Source organism: Oryctolagus cuniculus, chromosome 11 (genome assembly GCF_051225735.1).
Source record: "Oryctolagus cuniculus isolate XC-2025 breed Fujian yellow rabbit chromosome 11, ASM5122573v1, whole genome shotgun sequence".
Lineage (NCBI taxonomy): Eukaryota > Metazoa > Chordata > Mammalia > Lagomorpha > Leporidae > Oryctolagus > Oryctolagus cuniculus.
In genome coordinates this window covers 55,195,237-55,213,060 of record NC_142877.1, presented here as the reverse complement: position 1 = coordinate 55,213,060, position 17,824 = coordinate 55,195,237, and the positions used below count along the sequence as shown (strand labels likewise).

The window sequence follows — 17,824 nt, the reverse complement described above, 5'->3', positions numbered from 1 at the left end:
CAGTCTCCCACATCCGCCTGCCTGAGCGGGGCGGGCCTTGGCCCGCGGGGGGTCTTGAGGGCGCCTGGCCCAGAGCTGTGGGGGCTAGAGCAGAGATGGGGCCGCTCCTAGCAGCTGAGGGGCCTGGGGGGTGGGGAGGAGGAGAAGGAGGAGGGTCAGTTACCTGGCAGGGCAGAAAATGGGGTCTGGACGTTTTGGCTCCACCCTTGGGGACTCCCCAGTGCTTGGGACTCCTCCTTTGGGCCCCTCCCAGTGTCCACTCGCCCCAGCCCAGGGACAAGCAGGCCCCAGGTGGGTGACTCTGGGTCACTGATGAGGGTAGCCTGAGCCACTCTGGGCACCCCAGCTCTCTACCCCAGGGTGTCCAGAATGCAGGGAGAGCTGAGTGCTTCCATGGACCTGCCTCCTCCAGGCAGGCCCCCATCCTATCAGATGGAGCCAGAGGGTGCTTCCCTGGAAATCCTGCTGAGACAAGGCAGCTGGGGAGGGGTGCAGATGGCTTCCAGGCCAGGGGGCAAGGCCCCCCCTCCTACCCCCCACCCCCACGCCTCTACTGTTGCTCCAGCTTGTGACATCCTGGAGGCAGAACTGTGTGATCTCAGGCTAGCAACATTGCTCCTGGCCTTAGCTTCCCAGTCTGCTAAATGGGCGTGCTGCAGAGTGCCAGCCCCATGGGGCTGGGAGAATGGCAGGAAGTGGAGCTTAACTTTAGCACATAGCAGATGCTGGCTGGCTGGGCTGGTGCAGAGCAGTTTGCTAATTAAATCCATGAATGAAGCAGCTGGGGAGGAGGTGGGAAGCCGGGATTCTGCAGGAGGGGCAGGGACCCCCACCCACTGCCGGGAACAGAGGCTGGGGGAGACAGTGGTCAGAGGCTCAGACAGCCAGTGGCTGACCTCACTCACTTCCTCCTGCGGAGCCCAGCCCGCAGCTGCTTCAGTGAATTCCCAGAAGGGCCGGCACACCCCAATTTCAGTGTCAGGACTGAGCCGTGTCCTGCAGCCAATAAGGAAGTAGTATGGGATTACGGTATCTGCTCTCCCAGATTATAGTGGCTGCTTGGGCACTGTATGAGCTGGAGGCCTGCGAGCGGGGCCTGTGGCCATCTTTCACACCTCCTCTCCTCCCTCCCCCCATCCGCCCCACCACACAGATCTCCATCCTAGGGGGAGGGAGTGGAGGCTCTTCCTCCCCACCCCCGCCCAGGGAGGCATTGAGTCTGAGATGCGCACGGGGACACCGGCTGGGCACTGGGGAGCAGGAGAGAGGACCCAGTGGTAAGTGGGGGCCAGTCATCCATGCTGGCGTCTCCCTCTCCTCCTCAGAGCACTGAGCCTTCTGGCCCTGGACTGGAGCTCTCTGGGGGCTGTCTGGTGAGCCTGGTGGCTTGCAAAGGTCCCAGAGGATGTGAGGGTAGGGGGGGAAGGGATCAGAGGAGGGGAAAGATTTGGAGACAGCACTGGAGCCTCAGCCCAGAGAGAACTGGGAGAAGAAATTACGGACCGTGGCCAAGTCTCCGAGAACCGACGGCTCCCAGGGACCAGCTGTTTGCCATTTTCAGCCGGGCCAGAATGAGAGGAAACAGGCCCCAAGGACTCAGATGAGAATTTAGATGCTCGGAGGATTTCTCAGCACGGCCCGCAGCAGAGGCCTGGAGGGCGTGGGAACTGGGCGTGGAGTGGCCCTGGAAGAGACTCCCACTGTTGGAAGGCATGTGACGTGCAGCCTGCAGGGACGGCAGGGGGATGGACACCTTGGCCTATAGAGATTATTTATTTGGGAGGCAGAGTTGCAGAGAGAGAGGGGAGAGACAGAGAGAGAGAGACAGAAAGAGAGAGAGAGATCTTTCTGCTGGTTCACTCCCGAGGTGGCCACAATGGCTAGGCCGAGGCCAGGCGGAAGCCAGGAGCCAGGAGCCAGGAACTCCCTCTGGGTCTCCCATATGGGTGGCAGGGTCCCAAGCTCTTGGGCCATCTTCACTGCCTTCCCAGGCCATCAGCAGGGAGCTGGATCGGAAGAGGAGCAGCTGGGACTCGAACTGGCACCCATATGGGACGCCGGCACTGCAGGTGGCGGCTTTACCCGCTATGCCACAGCACCAGCCGCTCACTTTGATCTCCTAGGAGAAGTTATGGGCACTAAGTTCAAGCTTCACCCTTGACCATGGGTGTACAACCCATGCACACACATAGGGCCCCACGCTTGGTGACACTCCACTCTTCCCGTTGAACAAAGGGCTCAGCATCTCCACCTTGCGCTGGCCCCCACAAATTAGGTAGCCAGTTCTGCACCAGGCAGAGGAGGCAGGAAAAACAGGGGAGGGCATAAGCAGAGGTGCGCTGGGCTTGGCTCCACTGAAGTTGCAGCATGAGAGACTCAGGTTAGACATGGAAAAGATAACTCAAACCCAAGAGACGGGAGCACGGTGGTGCAGGGTACCCAAGGGGCGAGAGTTGTGCAGGAAGAATAAAGGGGGTTGTGGGCCGAGGCCAGTAAATCCCATCTGTTCCACACATGGCAGAGTCTTCCGGAGTGTGGGCTTGACCTGAAGGAAGAGGGAGAGGAACGAACTTTCTAAAAGTCTTCGGCTCAGGGCACAAGGCAGCATGGGGCTCAGTGTCTCCCCCCGCACACCGGCTGATCCCCACGACCCCTCCCAGCCATCTGCGATCTTCCCAGGCCCTGCCGCTGTGAGTCAGGTGAAAGGGGCGCTCCTCCCAGCACGTCCGGACGAAGCTGGCAGCTGGGTTCCCAGCCGCCCAGCCGCCAAGCTCTCTTCCTCTTCCTCTCCGGCCCTTCTGGACGGCATCATCCGCTCGCTACCCAGGCCCGCACCTTCAAGGTGACTCATCTGAGCGTGGACGCTCTTGTGGGGGGCTGGGGAGAGGGTGCATCTGGCAGGAGGGTCTGGAGGTGAGCCGCTGCCCATTCGAAGCCAGAGGGCTGGGTGGGCGTGAGGTCTCGAGTCTGCAGAGGCCCCGTCCCAGCCTGGCAGCTCAGGATTGCCTGCCCCTCGTGTCTCCCAGAGCCTCGAACCCATGCCCACCAGCCCCGCCTCACTGCTGGGGGAGAGGAAATCAGCAGAAGGGACAGGGCTTGGAGCACCTGTGCTGTGAGGTTCAGTTACTGTCCCCATGGCGGGGGGTTTCTTCTCCAACTGCATTCTCTTTATCTTATGTAATTGAGAGGTAGAGACAGACAGACAGAGGATCTGTCTGGACAATTCCCTATATGTCCTCAAAGATGACATCATCAGGATTTGAGGAGGGTCAGTGTGTAAATGCATACAGTAGGTGCCATATACATGGGTGCTATACTTATTATGAGTTTACAAGAAAATAGATTATTTTTAAAGATTTATTTATTTGAAAGTCAGAGTTACACAGAGAGAAGGAGAGGCAGAGAGAGAGAGGTCTTCCATCTGCTGGTTTACTCCCCAGTTGCCTGTGACGGCCAGAGCTGCGCAGATCCGAAGCCAGGAGCCAGGAGCTTCCTCCAGCTCACCCACATGGGTGGCAGGGGCCCAAGCACTTGAGCCAACACCTGTTGCTCCCAGGGGTGCGCACCAGCAAGTAACTGGCTGGCTCAGAAACGGAGTGGCCAGGACTGGAACCGGGCACTCAGACATAGATGTGGGAGTCCCAGTTGGTGACTTAGCTTCAGTGCCACATGCCCGCGCATCCCTGGAGCTGCAATTCTGATGCGGGTGGGGAAGACGAATCAATTAGCAGAGGTGAAGATCTCGTTCCTTGAGGGCCTTGCTGGGCGTCTGGGCGGGCAGAGGAGGCGTGGAGGCTCCCTCACCCAGTGAGGGGCAGGGTCTGAGCTTGGGTGAGGGAGGGCAGGACGGGCCGGCAGAGAGGGTGGGGGCCTGGCAGGCTTCTAGGTGATTCCGAGGGTTTACGGTGAACATCCCCAGCAGGGCGCCCTGGGCGTTTGGACAGGAGGGGGCCTCGGGGACTTAAAAGTGAGTGCCGGTGCTGCCTAGGAGAAAACTTGTTTGGGAGAGTGGCCGAGTGGCTGCGCAAGGCCAGAGGCCAGCGAGGATTTCCTTCAGCTCGGGGCCACTCGGGTGGGTGGGACCGGATTGCTCACGCTGGACTCAGGAATCCGCCTTTGTTCCCAGCTGCAGGGGAAATGCCACAGACGCTGCCCCGCTCCCGCCCCCTCCAGCATCCGTGCCCAGGCCCTGCCCCTCCCAGGCCCGCTGCGCCTGGGACTGAGAGCCCTCGGGCGCGTCTCTGCCCCTTGCCCGGGCGTGGGTACAGCAGATGGGGGTCCGGGGGCGTCTGAGGCAGGTTTGTCTCGTAAAGAGGCACAAAGAAGGAATTCGGGCTGGACTGCTCACCTCTCCCCTTTCAGCCTCAGCGGGGCCACAGCTCTTTGCAGTTAAGGCGCATGCCCAGGCGAGAGGGCGGGGCTTGGGCCTCCCTCCGCTCCCCCCTCCCCTCCATGTGGTCTGCTGGACCCTGAAACTCTGATCCCCCTAACACACATAGGCTGTGTAGGCAATGGAGGCAAAACACCCAAGGCAGAGAGGAGGGGCCTGGACCCTTGGGCTGTAGGGATGGAGGTGGGGGAGGGGAGGCACCGCCTTTATTTTTTTTGCACCATCGGTCTGTCTGTGTGTTTTGTGTGTACTTGTGGCCGAGTGTGAGTGTGCGTTCTCGCTGGTGTGGCCCTCTATGTGCTCTGGGCAGTGTGAGTGCCAGTGACCTTCATGGCCTGTGTCCCCACGGTGGAAGAGGCAAGGCCGGGGGTGCACCTGCCAGTCCTCCTCTCCACAGGGAACAACCAGAGGTGGAGAGAGCAGCTCTATGCCTCTGCAGGGCCGCTGGGTGGGACAGAGGGTGAGACACGCATGCGTGAGAGTGCCTGGTTTGGGCGCTGATCCCCGCTTCCTACTGATGCGCACTCTGGGAGGCAGCAGGTGATGGCTCCAGTACCTGGATCCCTGCCATCCACACGGGGGACAGAGATGGCATCCTGGGCTCCTGGTTTTAGCCTGGCCCAGCCCTGGCTGTACAGGCATTTGGGGGAGTGAACCAGCAGATGGAAGATCTGCCTGTCCCTCTTTCAAGCGCATCAGTGAAAACAAATGAATTAATAATTTGAACAACTATTGGTATTCAGCCTCTATGTGAACCCTAGCAAGATGGCAGCTGAATTCTGGCAGAGGAAGGGGCCTGGAGAGGCCGGCTGGGCAACGGACAGGGGGCGATGGCCTGGGCCTGGTGTGCCGGGAGACACGTTGGGGTTCAACCCCATGGGAAAAACGACTGGCGGAGAAGGGGACCCTGTGCAGACGCCCCAGTGTGGGTGGGAGGGGGCTCAGCTGGGTGAGCCCTCGCCTGACCTCCTGGCCTCATCACACACACACACACACACGTACACGTACACGTACACATGAATTCCCTTGTCTCCTGATCCAGCAGGAGGGTCCCTGGGCATGGCCGAGAGTCACCAGGAACTCCTGCCACACCCAGAGCCAGGGAGCTCCTAGAAGAGGAGGAGGGGGCTTCTGACGAAGGCAGAACCTGCACTCGGGTCTTCACAGTGAGTCTGTTTGGGCCATTCTCAGAGCTGGGGTGACACACAGACATGGTGGCTGCCGGCCCAGGAGTCAGTGGGGCCCCACTGACATCCTGGCATGGCTCAGGATGGCCAACCCTGCATCCCCTCTGGAGGCCCGGCCTGTGCACCAGGTGAGGTTGGGCCCATGCACCCCCGGGTCCGCTTGGCGGTGATGGGGTGCAGGCTGGGAATGGGCCTGGGTGGCAGGTGCAAGATGAGCAAGTGTGGGCTGGGGAGCCCAGGGAATGCCCACCCGCCTCCTCCAGGGAGCTGCCTCTCAGTTATGTTCTCCGTGCTGCCGCTTCAAGCCCAGTAGCACACAGGCTGCGCTTACTGAGTGGGCCTCACCACTGCTCACTCTTCATCAAGACGTTGACTCCCCAGATGGTCACAACAGCCAGCACTGGACCAGGCCAAAGCCAGGAGTCTGGAACTCTACCCAGGTCTCCCACCTGGGTAGCAGGGGCCCAAGCACTTGGGCCGTCTTCTGCTGCTTTCCCAGGCCATTAGCAGGGAGCTGGATCAGAAGTGGAGCAGCTGGGACTCAAACTGGCACCCCTATGGGATGCCGGCACTGCAGGTGGCAGCTTTACCTGTTCTGCCACAGAGCCACTCCCCCGTACCAGCAACCACCCCTCTGCCGCCGCCCCAGTAGCTTGTGTTGTAACCAGTGAGGAGCAGAGGCTGGGAGAGGCAGAGCCAGGATTGAAACCCGAGTCTACCAGATTCTGAATGTTGCAGCAGGCGCCTTCCCTGTGGCCAGGGGTCCTATCACGGGCTGCTCGGCCTCTGCGGATGGGGCCCCCGCCTGGAAGCCTCAGGAGCTGGAGAGCCGGGGTGGCTGGGAGCAGAGGAGAGGCTGACTGTGAGAACACAGCGGAGCCCGCCCAGGCCCCTCTGAAGGCTTAGGGGCTGGGAGGGAGCTGGCATGGCCCTGAAGGATAGCCTGGGTCTGCAGCTACCCTGGGGACGGCTAGGGTTGGGAGGGTAGGTCTTCTCCAAGGAGGAGGGGCTCCCTCTGCTGGCCCAGGCCTTCCTGTCCACTCAGCTTCCTGCTCCAGCGCCAACCAAGCTGGGACAGAGCCAGGCGGGAGAACCCCAGATCCCCCTCCCCTCCGGGTCCCAGCTCCGTGGTGGGAATTGTAGGCGGAGGCCTTACGCTATGGTGGAAGCAACTCGGGCTCCGGGGTCTCCTGGTGCCACTTTGCCGCTCACCAGCTGAACGTTAGGCCCAACGTTCACAGCCTCAGTTTCCCTAATTGCACCATTGGAAGGCAGAGAATAAGAGAAGGATGTGAGCAAGCCCAGGCACAGGGCCGGCAGCCCCACAGTAGATCCCTCCCCCCACAGTTCTCCAGGTGACTGCTGAGAGGCTCAGAAATGTGATCCCCCTTGTCCAAGGTCACGGCTGCCTCCCAGGCCACGGCATCTCACCAGCAGGAGCACAGGCGTTGTGGGCTGTCTGTGACATGGTGCCCAGGCTGGCGTGGTGTGCTGGGCTCACAGCCCTGGGCGGGGAGGGGAGATCCCTGTAGGGCAGGGGCCCTGCCTGAAGACCACGCCTCTCAGGAGCAGGTGGCTGTTTGCAGAACCCTTCTTTTTAGCTGTCTACTGGGTTCCTCCGAAAACCCCACCTCTCTCCATTGGACAGATGTTCAGGCTCACGCAAGAGAAACTGAAGCACCTCGTTCAGGCTAATACAGGTGGGGAAGGCAGGGCCAGCCCCGAGCCCGTTCTGGCCCAGCTCGGTTGCTGTCAGAGCCCGGCAGAGAAATCCCACGTTATCTAACCCTAGTGGTCATTTTCATGAGAGAGAGAGAGAGAAATCTTCCATCTACTGGTTCACTTCCCAAATGGCTGCAATAGTTGGGCTGGGCCAGATGAGAACCAGGAGCCAGGAACTCTATCTGGGTCTCTCATGTGGGTGGCAGGGGCCCAAGCACTTGGGCCATCCTCTGCTGCTTTCCTGGGTGCATTAGCAGGGAGCTGGATCAGAGGCAGAGCAGCCGGGACCGAAACCAGCACTCCAGTTCCGGATGCGGGTGTCGCAAGTGGCAGCTTAACCCGTTGCACCACCATACCGACCCAGATTTATTTTTAATTAAAAAAAAAAAAACGTGATATTGCATGATTTTAAAAAGTCACAACGCTCTGCAAGGAGAGGGGATGAGGTAGCCTGGATGTGGAAAGAGGACATCAGGAGAAACCGAGGGAAATCTGAACCCAGTGCAAGCTTTGTTAATCCTAATTGCGAGGCATGGGTACTGGCTTGCCAGTTGTAACAAATGTTCTATATCCGCATTAATAACAGAGAAAGCTGGCTGCGGGGTATGGGGGCGCTCTGCGTACTATTTCACAGCTTTTCTGCAAATCTAAAACTGTTCTAAAATAATCCTGTTTCTTTCTTTTTTTTTTTTTTTTATAAAAAGGACAGAAAAGATACTTGGTGAAGAGTTTTGCTCCCTCCCCAGGTTGGCTGCTCAATTCTCCCGCAGGGAAGGTGGGCGTGGAGGGGGAGGGGTGGTGGCCGAATGTTGGGGAGCCCCCGCAGTCACCGCCTCTGGCTCAATCTTGACCTCTGTCCTTTTTCCAGTGGTGGGACCTGGGCTGTTATCTGCTCTGTGCCTGCTGTCCTCAAAGATGACAGCCGTGGGATTTTAGGGGTCAGGGGTCCAGTGTGTAACTGTGTGCAGTAAGCACTTTATAAGCGGGTGCTGACTTAACATTATCCTCGTAACTTACAAACAAGTGTATTTATTTTGAAAGCTTTTTGTTTGTTTGTTTATTAGTTACTGGAGAAACAGAGAGAGACCGAGACAGCTCCCTCTTTGCGGGGTACCCCCAGATGCCTGTAACGCCTGGGCAGAGGCTGAAATGGGAGCCGGGAACTCAGCCTGGGTCTCCCACAAGGGTTACAGTGACCTGAGCCATCCCCGCAGCCTCCAGGGCGTGCATTCGCAGGAAGTTGGAGCCAGCTATCAAACCCCGAAAATGCCGAGCTGGGACTTGATTGGCTTAACCTCCAGGCTAAACACCCTCCCAAGATACTTTAGCTCACAGGGGGGCTACGAACACCCCCGAGTCGCTGAGGATAACTTTGACATGCTATTAGCAAGGGGCTGACCTGCGGGTGATTGATCGACAGCAAATTATTTTTGTCTGATAAAACAATTACGTTTTAAAACCATAGGTTCTGCTTGCCAGGGAGGAAGTTAGCTTTCTACACCTAACTTTGTGAAACTTTGTAAAACTCCGCCACTCTCAACACCTGTTTCCCCTTTCTGCCTTTGATCCCGACCGCTGTTTCAATCAAGCCGAGTGAACCCTTGCGCTCGGTATAGAGCGACGTGACTCACGTTCGGCTTGGTGAAAACTGTACTTAGACGCGTGGCTACGTGGCATGCTTGCTGTTCTACACTTCGCACCCTGCAGACTTGAGAGCAGATTCACCGAGGTGGAGGTGACCCACCCATCCTCCCCTGCGTCTGTGCCTATTTGGCTTCTTCCTCCTCCTGCCTTTTCCTCTCCATCCGGAGCTCCTGGTAATGCCAGACAGGGAGGGCCAGCCTATGATGCCCTGCAGAGCTGGGCTTCGGCAGACACAGGCTGAAAGATGGTGGTGCCTTGGAGAGGAGGATCTTGGGCACTTGGGACCTGGGGCTGCTACTGTCCCTCCACTGTAGCCACTGAGGAAGCATGCCCTGGGGGCTCTGGTAGGGGACAAAGACCCGGGGGCCAGGGACAACCTGGGGGGGCTGGGGAGCAGGGGGCGGGGGCGGGGCAGTCCCGAGCAACTCCGGCACGGATTTGCCTCGGGTGCCCACTGCAGGTGGGTCGTCAGGGCACAGAGTGTGGCAGGCAGTGGTGAGGAAGGGGCTGGCCAGGCTGGTGGTGATGGTGACGAGGTGGTCCAGGACGCCCCCCTCCTGAGGATCCTGGGGGAAGGAGAAGGTCAAGCTGGCCTGTAGCCGCTCTAGGAAGGTTGGGGCAGCCCGGGCCTTGGCCTGTGCTACCAGCCCGGGCAAGGGCGGCCACTCGGGCCGGTAGTGCTCGCTGAGCTGCTCCAGCCGGGGCCGCCGCAGCAGCTGTCGGATCCTCCGCACCACAGCGAAGCTGTCGGTGAGCACTGCCAACTCCAGGGCCGTCTTGCCCCGCACTGGATCCACCGCTGTCAGGTCAGCACCTGGGAGGGGGCCACACGGGGTGATGTGAGGGTTGGACAAGGCGCGGATTCTTCCAACGCAGGATGGAGTTGGGTTAAATCCTCAGACACAGCGTCCCCTGTTGGTGAACAGTGGTATTGCAACCTGCCGTATAAGAGAGCCCAACAGTCTGGGCCGCAGAGGGAAATTCAGTGGCCCACCGTGCAGGCTCCCAGGTTGGAGCAGAGGGAGCAGAGGCCCAGGCTGCACCTGCGGGGCTGGGTGCTGGGGCTGGGGGTGGGGAGGGGAGCTCTGCTGGTTCCCTCTCCTTCCTCCCAGCATCTCCACTCCCTTGGGATCCTGCAGCGTGCATAGGGGAGGAGCCCTCACTCTGAGACAAAGGAATGGCTGTGGGGTCCTTCTCTCCTCACACCAAACCCAGCCTGCTGGGGTGGGGAAGGGGAAAGCCAGAGGCTGGAATCCCACCAGGGTGAGCCCCACCTTGGGGAAGAACGAGGACCCCCCACGCCACCGCCACGCGTCAGCTTGTTCCCTGCAGACCTGTCTTAGAGCACCCTCAGCCTACAGGCGAGGCACAGAGCAGGAGGCCGTCTGCCAGGGGCACCCAGTTAGGGGCAAGGCCAGGGCCAGAAACCAGCGTCTGATTGTGTTTTTCCTGCTGGTCTCTGTTATCCTCCCAGGCTGTCTTTTCTGCGTCCTCCATCCGCTGAGCCATTGACAGCCAGACTGAGTTGACTGAGAGAGGCCAGCAGCATGTGCCTCTCCACCAGGAAGTTGGCCTGGATTGATCCTCACCCTCTCACCCCTCTCAAGGCTGGCTGGCTGGCTGGGTGCAGGAAGCTGGTGGGAGGGGCTGAGGCCACACACCTGCCATGAGGAGGGCAGCCACACACTCGGCGCGGTCGCGCATGGCGGCTTTCATCAGTGCCGTGAGCCCCCGCTGGTCCCGGCGCTCCAGGTCCAGGCCGGCGTAGTAGTTGAGCAAAAGGCTTAGCAGAGATACGTGGCCTGCAGGGCGCCCAGGGAGATGAAGCTCCGCACCCACCCTCCTCCCCACGAAGCAGCAGAGCACGAGGGGGGAGGGTGGGGGCCAGCAGCCTCGCACCTGCTTGGGCCGCCAGCATGAGGGCCGTGTCGCCTCCGTTGTCCTGTTGGTTCACGTCGAGGAAAGGACAGCGACTGAGCAGGACCACAACGTCCCTGAAGCCGCGACAGCAGGCGACCATGAGGCCTGTCTGAGGGCGGGGCAGCTGAGTCCCCTCCTGGGTCTCCCTGGGGCCCACACCTGTCCCAGGGCCCAGCCCCATGCTCCCCCACCCCCTTCCAGCTCAGCACACAGGTCGTGGGGGTTGACCTTGACTCTCTCTCTCTCTCTCTCTCTCTCTGGGACTCAGGGCAGTGCAGCATGGGGTACGGAGCCCTGGCCCAAGCACGTGGTAGGGGCGAGGGAGGGGAGTGTCTCACCCGCCCATTGCCATCGGCCTGCGTAGCCTCCTCTGGGGAGACCCCAGCATCCAGCAAAGCCTGGAGCTGGGCTGTATCGTTGCGCACGCAGGCCCAGTACAGGGCGGCTGCCGGCCTGCAGCCTGGGGCCAGGCTGTCGGGCCCCGGGCAGGAGGGTGGCCCAGACATGCCCAGCCCCGCCCTGCCCAGCGGCGGCTCTTCCTCCTCCAGGCTGGAGCTCACACAGCAGGTATCTGGAACGGAGAGGAGAGGACCGGGTCTCCTGCAGCTGTAGGAGCCCTAGGAGGGCAGCGTGGGTCCAGAGGGGGCCTCACCTGGACGTGGGAGGAGTTCCGTGAGGTGGTCACCACAGCCGGCCACAGCACCTGGGGTCCCCAGCCGTCCGTCTCCCAGACTCCCGGGCACACACTTAATTGGGGCCTGGCTGGCTGCTGACAGATGGGCAGCCTCAAACCCCCTGGGCTGAGCTGGGTCAAGCGGGTTAGGAAGGGATTGGGGGCCCCAAGCGAGGCTGCTCTGTCTCGGGAGCTGGCCAAGATCCTGCCAGGTGGGGCTGGGCCTCAGACCGGCTGCTCCTCCCTGCCAGGGTGGGCTCCAGGGGGAAGATGGGAGGTCCTCAGCCCGATCACTCCCCAGCTGCGGAGCCCAGCTGCGCCCAGCTCCAAGGACCCTTCACCTCTGGCCCAGCAGGCTGGAGGAGCAGGTGCTGGGTATCACACCAAGTAGGCCTGGGGCTCCCTGAAGCACTGTAGGGGTTACTGGGACTTATTATAATTATTTATTTATTTGAAAGGCAGGGTTACAGAGAGGCAGGAGCAGAGAGAGAGATCTTCCATCTACTGGTTCACTCCTCAAATGGCTGCAATGGCCAGTGCTAGGCCAGGATGCAGCCAGGAGCCAGAAGCTTCCTCCGTGTCTCCCATGTGGGTGCAGGGACCCAAGGACTTGGGCCATCTGCCACTGCTTTCCCAGGCCACAGCAGAGAACTGGATGGGAAGTGGAGCAGCCAGGACTCGAATCAGTGCACATATGGGATGCCGGTGCCACAGATGGTGGCTTAACACGCTGCGCCACTGAGCCAGCCCCAAAGCTGAGCTTTTAAGATCTCTCCTTGGCCGGCGCCCCGGCTCACTAGGCTAATCCTCCGCCTGCGGCGCTGGCACCCTGGGTTCTAGTCCTGGTCGGGACACCAGATTCTGTCCCGGTTGCCCCTCTTCCAGGCCAGCTCTCTGCTGTGGCCAGGGAGTGCAGTGGAGGATGGCCCAGGTGCTTGGGCCCTGCACCCCATGGGAGACCAGGAGAAGCACCTGGCTCCTGGCTCCTGCCATCGGATCAGCGCGGTGCGCCGGCTGCAGCGGGCATTGGATGGTGAACCAACAGTAAAGGAAGACCTTTCTCTCTGTCTCTCTGTCTCTCTCTCTCTCACTGTCCACTCTGCCTGTCAAAAAACAAAAACAAAACAAAACAAAAAGATCTCTCCTTGGGGCTGGCACTGTGGCGCAGCAGGTAAAGCTGCCGCTTGCAGTGCCGACATCCCATATGGGCGCCAGTTCGAGTCCCAGCTGCTTCACTTCTGATCCAGCTCTCTGCTGTGGCCTGGGAAAGCAGTAGAAGATGGCCCAAGTCCTTGGGCCCCTGCACCCATATGGGAGACCAGGAAGAAGCTCCTGGCTCCTGGCTTCAGATCGACACAGCTCTGGCCGTTGCAGCCAATTGGAGAGTGAACCAGCGGATGGAAGACCTCTCTCTCTCTCTCTCTCTTTCTCTCTCTCTCTCTCTGCCTCTCCTTTTCTCTCTGTGTAACTCAGGCTTTCAAATAAATAAATAAATCTTTTTAAAAAAATATATCTCTCCTTGCTGCTTTACGAGTAGTGCCCCAGTTAAGGGTGCGTTTCATCGTAAGCAGACAAACACGGGGCTCAGCCAGGTGGGGTGCTCCCCACACCCCGAAGCTGCTTTTGCTGCTGAAATGCAGAGGCTGGGAGGGAGAGTGACACTCCCGGGAGTCCCCTGAGCTCGCACACTGCTCGGTGCGAGACACAGATTTGGAGCTGAGCTCTATAGCTTGGGACATCCGTGGCAGGGTCACCCGGTGAGCGGCTTCCTGTAGCAGTGCCGGTTGTTCTGTGTCACAAGCGAAGGTCACATGACCCTCAAGTCCTGGAGTTGTCTCTGGACCCAGGCCTACGTCTCTAACCCTTTGCTGTGTAAGCCGGCTAGGTTTATTTCCGTTAGCCGCCACTGAACCCAAACTGTTGCCTCGGGCTTAAGGAAAGAGGGGTTCCTTCCTCTGACTCTGCTGTAAATCTTTCCGAGAGCTTCATCCGGCACGGCCTCTATTGAAAGAAATCCTGATTTTTATTCGATTCATCCAAAATTTGTCCTGGGCAGGCCTGGTGACAAAGGAGATAAGTTGCTACTTGCGAAGGTGGCAGAAGATGGCCCAAGAACTTGGGGGCCTGCCACCATGCGAGAGACCAGGACGAAGCTCCTGGCTCCTGGTTTTGGCCTGGTCCAGACCTGACTACTGTGGCCATCTGGGGAGTGAAGCAGCAGATGAAAGATTGTTTGTCTGTCTGTCTGTCTCTTTCTCTCTCTCTCCCTTGCTTTGACTTTCAAGTAAATAAATAAATCGTTCAAACAGAAGAAAGGAAAAGAATCATTCCCCAATAGAGGAGCAACAAATCATGAAAGATTCAAGAATTCAGTACACTGGGATGGGTGAGCGTCATGATGCAGCAGGTTAAGCCACTGCCTGGGATGCCTGCATCCCACATGGACACCGGTGCAAGTCCTGGCTGCTCCTCTTCCAGTCCAGCTCTCTGCTATGGCCTGGGAAAGCAGTAGAAGATGGTCCAAGTCCATGGGCCCCTGTACCCACATGGGAGACCTGGAAGAAGCTCCTGGCTTTGGCCACGTGACCATTTGGAGAGTGAACCAGTGTATGGAAGACCTCTCTCTCTCTCTCTTGCTCTCTCTCTCGCTCTCTGTCTCTGCCGTTCTGTAACTCTGCCTGTCAAATAAATAAATAAATGTAAAAAAAAAAAAAAGACTCTGAAATACATTGTTACTGTGTCTGCTAGTATCATGAAAGTGTGAACGATGTATAATTGTTAAATATTTTCAGTTTTATAATGTCCTTTTGTTTTTTGCTTGTAAATTAATAACAAGTAAGTAAAAAGATTTTAACTATTTTATGTTTCCTTTTTGTTCTTTATGCAAATTTCTTGGCCGTTCTCTACAGTTTTCTATTGCCTGTAGGAATGTTCTAGCTTGATCCTCTTCTTTTTTTATTTTTAGGATTTATTTATTTATTTGAAAGCCAGAGTTACAGAGGCAGAGAGAGAGAGAGAGAGAGAGAGAGACAGAGAGAGAGGTCTTCCCTCTGCTGGTTCACTCCCCAGATGACTGTAATGGCCGGAGCGACACTGATCTGAAGCTAGGAGCTAGGAGCTTCCTCCGGGTCTCCCACATGGGTGCCGGGGCCCAAGACTTGGGTCATCTTCCACTGCTTCCCCAGGCCATAGCAGAGAGCTGGATCAGAAGTGGAGCAGCCGAATCCTGAACCAGCGCCCATATGGGATGCTGGCACTGCAGGCGGTGGCTTTACCCACTACGCCACAGCACCGGCCCCCTAGCTTGATTCTTATTTTCTTAAACATGTGAAGCACAGTTGAGGCTGATGGCAAGCTGGGGATCCCCTGGCACTTTGGGGGATGCAGGTGGTACAGGGCCAGTGGGAGCAGAGGGTGCAGGTTGCCCTTGGGAGCTGCAGGTACCACACACTCAGGGCACAGCACAGCTTTCCTGGCTGCAGTGACCTGGAGGCCTGGTCCAGGGGGTAGACAGGATGAACGAATGGACAAACAGGAGAGGGCTGTGTGCCTTCTCCAAGGGCCAGCCCATGCCTTGGAGCGGGGGACAGTTTCTTCAGATAAAGGGAATGGTCCCAGAATACGGTGTCCTGGATTTCGCACTCAATCCGTGTGCAATATTCTGACACAAAAACACTGCTGACAGCCAGAGAATGCTCTCTGAAAGCAGGTGCACCTACTATTAAAAAAAAAAAAAAACAACAACAACAACAACAACAAAAAAACACCTTTGGCGGCACCGCAGCTCACTAGGCTAATCCTCCGCCTGCGGCGCTAGCATCCCGGGTTCTAGTCCCAGTTGGGGCGCCGAATTCTGTCCCGGTTGCTCCTCTTCCAGGCCAGCTCTCTGCTGTGGCCCGGGAAGGCAGTGGAGGATGGCCCAGGTGCTTGGGCCCTGCACCCACATGGGAGACCAGGAGAAGTACCTGGCTCCTGGCTTCGGATCGGCACAGCGTGCTGACTGTAGCGGCCATTTGGGGGGTGAACCAACGAAAAAAAGGAAGATCTTTCTCTCTGCCCCCCCCCCCACTGTCTAACTCTGCCTGTAAAAAAAACAAAAACAAAACAAAAAAAAACTTTAAGGAAAGAACTTCTGGGGCAGGCATTGTGGTGCAGCATGTATAGCCAGCTCTTGTGACGGCCCCATCTCTTCCCAGAGAGCCGGCTGGGGTCCCAGCTACTTTGTGCGTCTGATGTGGGTCCCTGCTAATGCACCTGGGAAGGTAGTGGAAAATGGTCCAAGTGCTCGGGCCCCTGCCACCTCTGTGGGAAATCCAGATTATGTCCGTGGTTCCCAACCTAGGTCTGACCCAACCTCGGCTGTTGGTAGATATCGGGGGAATAAACCAGTGAATGGGAGCTTTCTCTGCCTCTCAAATTTTTGAAAATTAAAAAAAAATGTGCAATTCATTCACAGGAGAAATATGAAAGATCAGAAAACATGAAAAGATGCTTCATCTCACAAGCCAGCAGGAAAAGGCAGGTTAGAATAATGAAATACTGCTTTTGGCCCATCGACTTGGCAAAAAATCATCGTTAATAATATTAAATGCTTACCCTATGGGGGATGTAAATCAGTGGAGGGTTTTAGGAAAGCATTTTGGCAGGAAATGTCAAAGTAATAAATGTGCACAAACACTGGCCCAGAAACACTGCTTTTAGAAATCTTTCCCCAAACACCACTTCCAAAGGTATAGTCCCTGGGACCGCCCTCAGAGCTGCAGGTGCCACACACTCAGGGCCAGGAGCTCCTTCCTAGGGCGTGGGCACGGCTTTGCTTGTAAATTCCAACATCAGGACCAATTTAAATGCTTATCAATAGGAACAGGGCTAGAGAAAGGAGAGTACATGAAGATCATACCTATGTTAAAAAAAAAATAACTTGGGGCCGACACTGTGGCATAGCAGGTAAAGCTGCCGCCTGCAAGCTGGCATCCCATATGGGCGCCGGTTCGAGTCCTGGCTGCTCCACTTCCGACCCAGCACTACCCTGAAAACATCTCTGATGTACGTTGTAAACTGGATGGGAAGAGTTCACTGTAATGATACATACACACGTACACGAGCAAACACACGCACATACACAGCCGCAAGGGCTCAGGCGATCGGGTTCCTGCCGCCCACATGAGAGACCTGGCGTGTCTTCCCAGCTCCTTGCCTCAGCCCCTGACCCAGCCCCCGGCTGCTGTGGACGTGTGGGGGTGAATTAGCAGCTGAGTGCTCGCTCTCCCTGTCTCTGTCTCTCAAATAAATAAATACATTTAAAAAAAAAAAAAAAAAAGACCACCGCTGCTCACTAGGCTAATCCTCCACCTGGTTCCTGGCTTCAGATCGGCACAGCGCACTGGCCATAGCGGCTATTTGGGGGGTGAACCAACAGAAGGAAGACCTTTCTCTCTGTCTCTCTCTCACTGTCTATAAATCTCTCTCTCTCTCTCTCTCTCACTAACTCTGCCTGGGGAAAAAAAAAAAAAAAAAAAAAACAAAAACAAAAAAACAATTCCTGATGAGATTCTACTGTACAGCGGAGGCTGAGACCCAGCAGGCAGAATGTTGCTAATTACAAAGTGGCTAATTTGAGAGGGTGGGGGAGTGCAGGAGAGGGGAGAGAGGGGACTTCGCTATTTTGTTTGTTAAGCTCCTGCTTTTGAATCTTCCTTTAAGATAACAATTGCCTGGTTATCACAGGAAGAAAGGAAAGAGACATTTCTGTTTCTCCTGCTGCTTCTTCCCCAAGCTCTCCCGAAGTCGTTCGGTGGTGCTGATTCACTCTGTAGCTATCTCTGGAATCCTGCTCGTGTCCGGCCCCTGCCCCAGCTCTTGCACTGTGCTCTCTCACCATCACAGCCTCCTTCTTGGCTGCTTTCGCCTCCTTGGCCGTCTCTGCGGCTCTTGCATCCAGCCCAGGGTGAGCTGCTTTGTAAATGTGTGCACTACACAAAAAAGACTGTCGAGGTTTAGGGAGACTTTAAACTGTGCTGAGAGCTCCCAAGGACGTCTGTGCAGGTGAAAGGAGATGTTGGGATTTGCTTTTTCAAATTCTTCATCCCCAAACCTAGAGAAGCTACTTCTAGTCCATCACCAAGCCCCATAAATCCCAACCTCAGTCAGGGTCCTGTTTCTGCAAGGCAACTCTTAGCCAGCAGGTGGCAGCCCTGGGCAGGAATTGGGAGCACATCCCCACCCCACAAACTTGAGGCTTCCTAGGATCCCAGGGGCAGAGGCGGGGGTAGGGTCTAGACAGGAGGG

The 17,824-nt window shown here is 57.4% G+C and overlaps 1 protein-coding gene across 1 annotated transcript; it reads right to left on the bottom strand.

Moving 5' to 3' along the window:
* Positions 1-8,356: 8,356 nt before the first annotated feature.
* On the bottom strand, positions 8,357-11,513 carry ANKRD33 (ankyrin repeat domain 33). Its single transcript, XM_070052261.2, has 4 exons — positions 11,202-11,513; positions 10,843-10,972; positions 10,605-10,745; positions 8,357-9,757 (listed from the first exon to the last, which is right to left on the bottom strand). The coding sequence occupies exons 1-4, from the start codon at positions 11,367-11,369 to the stop codon at positions 9,066-9,068; spliced, it is 1,131 nt and encodes a 376-aa protein (XP_069908362.1). The 5' UTR covers positions 11,370-11,513; the 3' UTR covers positions 8,357-9,065.
* Positions 11,514-17,824: the final 6,311 nt, after the last annotated feature.